At 42.9% G+C, this 7688-nt stretch overlaps 1 protein-coding gene across 1 annotated transcript; it reads right to left on the minus strand.

The window, feature by feature from the left end:
* Nucleotides 1–1481: 1481 nt before the first annotated feature.
* LOC311116075 (protein NLRC3-like) lies at nucleotides 1482–7351 on the minus strand (the record flags this gene model as incomplete). The annotated part of the gene is made up of 5 exons (XM_084191211.1): nucleotides 7307–7351; nucleotides 3668–3855; nucleotides 3248–3414; nucleotides 1600–2970; nucleotides 1482–1534 (listed from the first exon to the last, which is right to left on the minus strand). Exons 2-5 carry the CDS (start codon nucleotides 3826–3828, stop codon nucleotides 1482–1484), a joined length of 1752 nt encoding a protein of 583 aa, XP_084047337.1. The 5' UTR covers nucleotides 3829–3855; nucleotides 7307–7351.
* Between the last annotated feature and the right edge of the window lie 337 nt (nucleotides 7352–7688).

The raw sequence follows: 7688 nt of genomic DNA on the forward strand, positions 1-7688 counted from the left end.
GTGTAAAGGAAAGAATGAATGGGGCCATGTATCGTGAGATTTTGAGTGAAAACCTCAGCAAGGGCATTGAAGATGAAACGTGGCTGGGTCTTTCAGCATGACAATGATCCCACACACACCGCCCGGGCAACGAAGGAGTGGCTTCGTAAGAAGCATTTCAAGGTCCTGGAGTGGCCTAGCCAGTCTCCAGATCTCAACCCCATAGAAAATCTTTGGAGGGAGTTGAAAGTCCGTGTTGCCCAGCGACAGCCCCAAAACATCACTGCTCTAGAGGAGATCTGCATGGAGGAATGGGCCAAAATACCAGCAACAGTGTGTGAAAACCTTGTGAAGACTTACAGAAAACGTTTGACCTGTGTCATTGCCAACAAAGGGTATATAACAAAGTATTGAGAAACTTTTGTTATTGACCAAATACTTATTTTCCACCATAATTTGCAAATAAATTCATAAAAAATCGTACAATGTGATTTTCTGGATATTTTTTTCTCATTTTGTCTGTCATAGTTGACGTGTACCTATGATGAAAATTACAGGCCTCTCTCATCTTTTTAAGTGGGAGAACTTGCACAATTGGTGGCTGACTAAATACTTTTTTTCCCCACTGTATGTGAAGGAGATGTGTCGCGCTGCATGAGGCAAATGGTGGTCACACCAGATACGGACTGGTTTTCTGATACACACCCACACTTTTTTTTAAGGTATCTGTGACCAACAGATGCATATCTGAATTCCCATTTATGTGAAATCCATAGATTAGAGCCTAATGAATTTATTTCAATTGACTGATTTCCTTATATGAACTGTAACTCAAAAAACCTTTCAAATTGTTGCGTTTATATTCTTGTTCAGTATATAGTACATACATAATATATAAACACTCACAGTGGATACTGAAGATATTTAACTCACACTAGTGTCTGTATGTTGCAGAGTGCACTGGTTAGTCCAACACAGAGCAGCTCCACTCGACTGTCTCCCAGGTCATTGTAGCTGAGGTCCAGTTCTCTCAGGGGGGAGTTTGGTGTCTGCAGAGCTGAGGCCAGAGTCTCACAGGATTCATATGTGAGGTCACAGCGATCCAGTCTGGAGAGAGGAGATCATCTGTTAGATATACAAATCCTTCAGAATAATGATACTGTATACATCAACTCAATAGCAGAACTTACAGTGCTCTCTTGCAGGTTTTCACTACCGGCAGCAACCTCTGATAACCTTCCTCTGATGTGGTGTATGTCTTCAGGTCAAACTCCTCCAGCACCTCCTCTGACATCAGTAACAGGTAGGCCAGGGCTGAACATTGGTCTGGTTTTAGTATTGTTTCTGAAAGAGTTCCTGATCGCAGGGAGGTTTGCATTTCTTCAACTAGAGAGTTGGCACCAAGTTCATTCAGACAGTGGAACAAGTTGATGATCCTTTCTGGTGAGGATTCCCTTTTGATCTTGTCTGAAAGGTACCTGACTGTTTTCTCAACTGTTTCCTCATTGCTCTGTGTTGTACTTCCTGTCTGTGTCAGAAGGCCTCGTAACAGATTCTGATTGGACTCCAGTGAGAGACCCAGAAGGAAGCGGAGGAACAGGTCCAGGTGTCCATTCTCACTCTTCAAGGCCTGGTCCACTGCTCTCCTGTGTAAGTCAAACAACTGGATTGACTCCTCCTCTTCATCCTCACTAGTGGTGGAAAAAACATTTTCCTTCTTGTCCAGACATGATTCTGAAGCATGCACTGCTGCTAGAAACTCCTGCATGCTCAGATGCACAAAGCTGTAGACCTTCTCTTGGTTCAGCCCAGATTCTTCTTTAAAGATCTCTGTACACAATGCTGAGTACTCTGATGCCTCTGTGACATCAAGGCCACACTCTCTCAGGTCCTCCTCATAGAAGATCAGGTTGCCCTTCTGCAGCTGTTGGAAAGCCAGCTTTGCCAGTTTCAGGATCATCTCTTTGTCTGACTGAGACAGTTCCTTTGGGTTTGTCTCTGTGGCTTTGTTGTACTTCTTGTTCTTCACAATGATTTGGATGAGCGTGAAGTGTGAGTACATCTGGGTCAGAGTTTTGGGGACTTCATCCTTCTCTGCCTCTTTCAGCATCATCTCAAGGACAGGGGCTGATATGCAACAGAAGACTGGCATGTGGCACATGATGTGGAGGCTCCTTGATGTCTTCATGTGTTTGATGATTTCATTGGCCAGATTCTGATCTGTGATTTTCTTCCTGAAGTACTCCTCCTTCTGTGGATCATTGAACACTCGTACCTCTGTCACCTGGTCAACATACTCAGGTGGGATCTGATTGGCTGCTGCAGGCCGTGAGGTTATCCAGAGGAGAGCAGAGGGAAGCAGATTCCCCTTGATGAGGTTTGTCAGCAGCACGTCCACCGAGGTTGGCTTCGTGACATCACAGCACCTCTCATTGTTTTTGAAGTCTAGAGGAAGTCGACACTCATCCAGACCATCAAAAATGAAAACAGTTTTGGTTTCACCATCTTCAATGTTGTCAATCTCTTTCAGCTCTGAGAAGTAGTGGGAAAGAAGTTGCATCAGACTGTATTGGTCCTTTTTCAGGTTCAGATCACGGAAAGGAAGAGGAAACATGAAATGAACGTCCTGATTTGCTTTTCCCTCTGCCCAGTCAAGGATGACCTTCTGCACAGAGACTGTTTTTCCAATGCCAGCGATTCCTTTTGTCAGCACAGTTCTGATAGGTTTGTCTTGTCCAGCTAAAGGCTTGAAGATGTCGTTGTATTTGATTGGTGTCTCTTGTGTGGTTTGTTTCTTGGATGCCATCTCTATCTGTCTCACCTCATGTTCATTATTGACCCCTCCACTTCCACCCTCTGTGATGTAGACCTCTGTGTAGATGTCCTTTAACAGACTTTGGTTTCCATGTTGTCTAATTCCTTCAGATATGTGTTGATACTTGTGTTTCAGTTTAGCCTTAATGTCTTGTTGGACTGTCAGAAGAGTTTGACCTGAAGGAAAACAATGAGAGTTGGGACTCATAAGTTTGTGTGTGTGTGTGTGTGTGTGTGTGTGTGTGTGTGTGTGTGTGTGTGTGTGTGTGTGTGTGTGTGTGTGTGTGTGTGTGTGTGTGTGTGTGTGTGTGTGTGTGTGTGTGTGTGTGTGTGTGTGTGTGTGTGTGTGTGTGTGTGTGTGTGTGTGTGTGTGTGTGTGTGTGTGTGTGTGTGTGTGTGTTTTAGAGGGGCCTTTGTCCCGTTCTTTGTAATATTGTATGAAACACAGTCTTACTTCTTCTGTCCAGAAGGTTGTGTGTGATCTTTAATGCATCCTCACTGTCCAAACTCTCCACTTCCTTATTGTCATCTGGTAATGGTTCCTGGCTGAAAGCAGGTGGCTGATCACTCTTCATTGATAGCAGGCTGGGGGCAGGTGACTCTGCTCTGGGCTTCTGGACACTGAACAAAACAGGGAGGCAGATCACCTCATCAATATCTCATCAGTACCTCATCTACATCATTTCAACAAGTGTATAGCTGAACTCATAGAAGTCCTAATGTTTCTTTATAAAGCTACAGTCTGCAATTGGTAAATCGATTTGGGGACTTTTAAATGAATGATGTAGAACTACATTTTATGTAATTTGGGAAAACCTTTCCCTTTAGTTTTATATCTTTAAGAGAACTGTATATTTTACATGTCATCTCTTACCTCTTAGAACTGGTGTCTTGAGTCATTTTAGAGGCAGTGGTCCCCTCCTCTCTCTCCCCAGAGAGACTCATTTTAGAGGCAGTGGTCTCCTCCTCTCTCTCCCCAGAGAGACTCATTTTAGAGGCAGTGGTCCCCTCCTCTCTCTCCCCAGAGAGACTCATTTTAGATGTAAGTCACAGCTCACTCAGCTACAATAAGAAATAACAGAACAGTCAATATTTCTGAACATTGTTGAAGAACCATTAACAATGACAACATTTTTACTGTCTGTGGTCAAAGTTCAAACAGAGACTTCATGTTGCATTTAAACATGCACAGTTAATTTGATTTGATTTTACTTGGATCCCCATTAGCTGACGCCATAACAACAGCTAGTCTACCTCGGGTAAACACAACTAAAAAGACGTTACAGCTTAGATTGACAGACATTATAAACATTTACCAAGTAGACATTACAGACAGTTAAAATAGCTGACAGGTATTTATTCTATACCAAAGGAAGCCAGGCTATAATGTATCTTTCGTCTCTCTGTGCTTCATAATTGTCCTTTAATTCGCAAGAGGCTGAATGTATCTCACAGGAGAAAGCATCCGAGCGAGCTAAACAGCGCCCCTCTGTCTCTCTATGTGTAGGCCATCTATCTGATGCTGTCTGGTCCAAACGAGTATGACATTGTTGCCCGTAGCATTGAAGACAAGGGAAGCCTGCGAGCATTTGGCCTTTGATTTAAAAAAGTATGACAGAGTGATAGACCGTGTACTGTATGACAGAGTGATAGACCGTGTACTGTATGACAGAGTGATAGACCGTGTACTGTATGACAGAGTGATAGACCATGTACTGTATGACAGAGTGATAGACCGTGTACTGTATGACAGAGTGATAGACCGTGTACTGTATGACAGAGTGATAGACCGTGTACTGTATGACAGAGTGATAGACCGTGTACTGTATGACAGAGTGATAGACCGTGTACTGTATGACAGAGTGATAGACCGTGTACTGTATGACAGAGTGATAGACCGTGTACTGTATGACAGAGTGATAGACCGTGTACTGTATGACAGAGTGATAGACCGTGTACTGTATGACAGAGTGATAGACCGTGTACTGTATGACAGAGTGATAGACCGTGTACTGTATGACAGAGTGATAGACCGTGTACTGTATGACAGAGTGATAGACCGTGTACTGTATGACAGAGTGATAGACCGTGTACTGTATGACAGAGTGATAGACCGTGTACTGTATGACAGAGTGATAGACCGTGTACTGTATGACAGAGTGATAGACCATTTTGTCAACCTGAAAGAGAGGAGGATGTCATTGGCGTTTCTCTACAAGTAGGGTGAGTCAACATGTTTTTTATACTTGCACAAACACATAAATCAGGACATTGAACCATTCTTTGCAACTTGCTGTAACTCTCTGTGGTTCTAAATCAATAGTTGTTTAGTGGTCTGAAAATGTCGGAAACATTAACTTCCTTGACCATGATGTAGGTCATGTAACTGTCTGTTACATAGAATATGCTTTGTGGACTTAACCGGACAGAAGTTGCTCTCTGGTTTTGTGATAAAAACAAAGGTGTGGTTGAATTTATTCTCCCACTGTGTCTTCTTATTGTCTCGACCTTTAGGCCTAAAGCCTATATCAGGGTCACAAGGCATATGAATTAACAGGTTATAGAGCAAAAACATTATTACAACACATAGATTGTATTGTATTTTTCTGTCTTCCCCAGTGATTTTACGCACGCACCTCTACTGGTGTGACCTCATAATAGGCGTGGATGCAATTTGGACACCCAAGCTTTAGGCTTCTGTAGGACTGAACCTGCCGAGTTGATGTATGAGCTTCGGAATGTTTTAATTATAGGCTATGCCCGGCCTTTTCTCCGTTTATTTTACAAGTTGTATCATGTTAAATATCAGCCACTATCGAGAGCCACCGTCAGTAAAACCCACATACATTTATAACTGTCACTTTAGTGTTCGTTTTCTTCAATTTGTAGCTTACATTTTGCATATTTTTTGCGTCGTGTGTAAAGGTTCTCCAAACCAGTTTTTTTTATGATTCATACATACTTTCTTAACCCTAAAATGTGCCTAAATAATCTACAAAATCCGAGTATTTTTAATATTCTCAACCCGTTCTCTCGATGTATTCTAGTCTGTCGAAAAAAATCTAATTAAAGGTACACCGTACTTAAAGGCTTAAAATATATGTACTGAAAACGCTATTTAATGAAAACTCCACCAGAAAATCTGTTGGCCAGCATGTGAGAGTGTTTTCAGCGGTTGAATTACATTTATTCAGCGCACGCAAGGGAACCACGCCTGCAAAACCCGTTATGCAACTTAATAAGGTAAAGTGTGAATAGAAACGATGAGCAGTGCGTAGGAAAGGCGTGCATAAGAAAGGCCTATTTTCATAAATTGGAATAGTGCCCTTAGTGAATACACCCATGCACTGCTCGAGTTGACATGAGGTGCGATCAGTTTATCTCGTCCGTTGCACCGGGGCATGTATTCAGATGAAAGGTGTGCCGACAACGATTGAACCAGTGGGTAACATTACGCAACGGTGCGCCGGCCAAGTTATATCGAGCGCACAGCAGTGATCAAAACGGACCACCACCTTTCTGATCCATGTCGCCAGAAAGCATTTTCAACTTGAACTTTGATTTATCCCAACATTTATTTAGTTTCTATGCTATTGTTGCACGTCATTTTTACTTGACTGACTTGTCGAAACAGACTATTTTCTTTATTTAGTGACATCTTTACATAATTCCGATGCACGTCTTCTAACGTTGTTTCATCACGCGGATAATAATCACGATAATGTGCTGTCAATCGCCTTTACCAATAATACCCTACCTCATAGCCCTGTAGCCTATAACATCACATCACATTGGATCATATTGATTAGGCTAATTAATATGAATCAACACCAATATACAATTGTCAAAGACTCCAGCCACCCTAGTCATAGACTGTTCTCCCTGCTACCGCACGGCAAGCGGTACCGGAGTGCCAAGTCTAGGTCCAAAAGACTTCTCAACAGCTTCTACCCCCAAGCCATAAGACTCCTGAACAGCTAATCATGGCTACCCGGACTATTTGCACTGCCCCCCCACCCCATCCTTTTTACGCTGCTGCTACTCTGTTAATTATTTATGCATAGTCACTTTAACTCTACCCACATGTACATATTACTTCAACTATCTCAACTAGCCGGTGCCCCCGCACATTGACTCTGCACCGGTACCCCCCTGTATATATAGCCTCCCTACTGTTATTTTATTTTACTTCTGCTCTTTTTTCTCTCAACACTTTTTTTGTTGATGTTTTATTTTTACTTTTTTTGTTAAAAATAAATGCACTGTTGGTTAAGGGCTGTAAGTAAGCATTTCACTGTAATGTCTGCACCTGTTGTATTCAGCGCATGTGACCAATACAATTTGATTTGATTTATAAATAAGACTAAACTCATCATTCTTGAAAGTTGAAATCAGTATTGTATTAACTTTATAATTCTGCAGACGTCTTACCCCTAAATCATCTGTCTCTCTATGATAGCCTAACTTCTCCAGAACACTTTTCTACATTAAATTGTAAAAGAAAGCTACAGACCTCTGATGTTTTTGTCTTCTACCTGTAAAGTCCATTTCTTCCTCTACTTCCTTATACTTCCTATGTTGGGACATGAGGTGGAGGGAGGGGAGAGGTAGAGGGAGAGGTGGCGAGGTGGAGGGAGGGAAAGAGGTGGAGGGAGGGAGGGAGGGAGGAGACAGGGAGAGGTGGCGAGAGGGAGAGGTGGAGGGAGGGAGAGGTGGGGGGAGGGAGGGGTGTGGGAGAGGTGGGGGGAGAGAGGAAGAGGTGCGGGGGATGGGAGGGAGGGTGGAGGGATGGAGGGGGTGGAGGGAGGGAGGTAGGGAGAGGTGGAGATTGAGCATGGTGCAATATCAAAAGTAGTGCACTATATAGGGAAAAGGGTGTCATTTGAGAGTACGTA

The sequence above is a fragment of the Coregonus lavaretus genome (genome assembly GCF_964263955.1).
Source record: "Coregonus lavaretus genome assembly, contig: HAP1_SCAFFOLD_891, whole genome shotgun sequence".
In the NCBI taxonomy this organism is placed as follows: Eukaryota; Metazoa; Chordata; class Actinopteri; order Salmoniformes; family Salmonidae; genus Coregonus; species Coregonus lavaretus.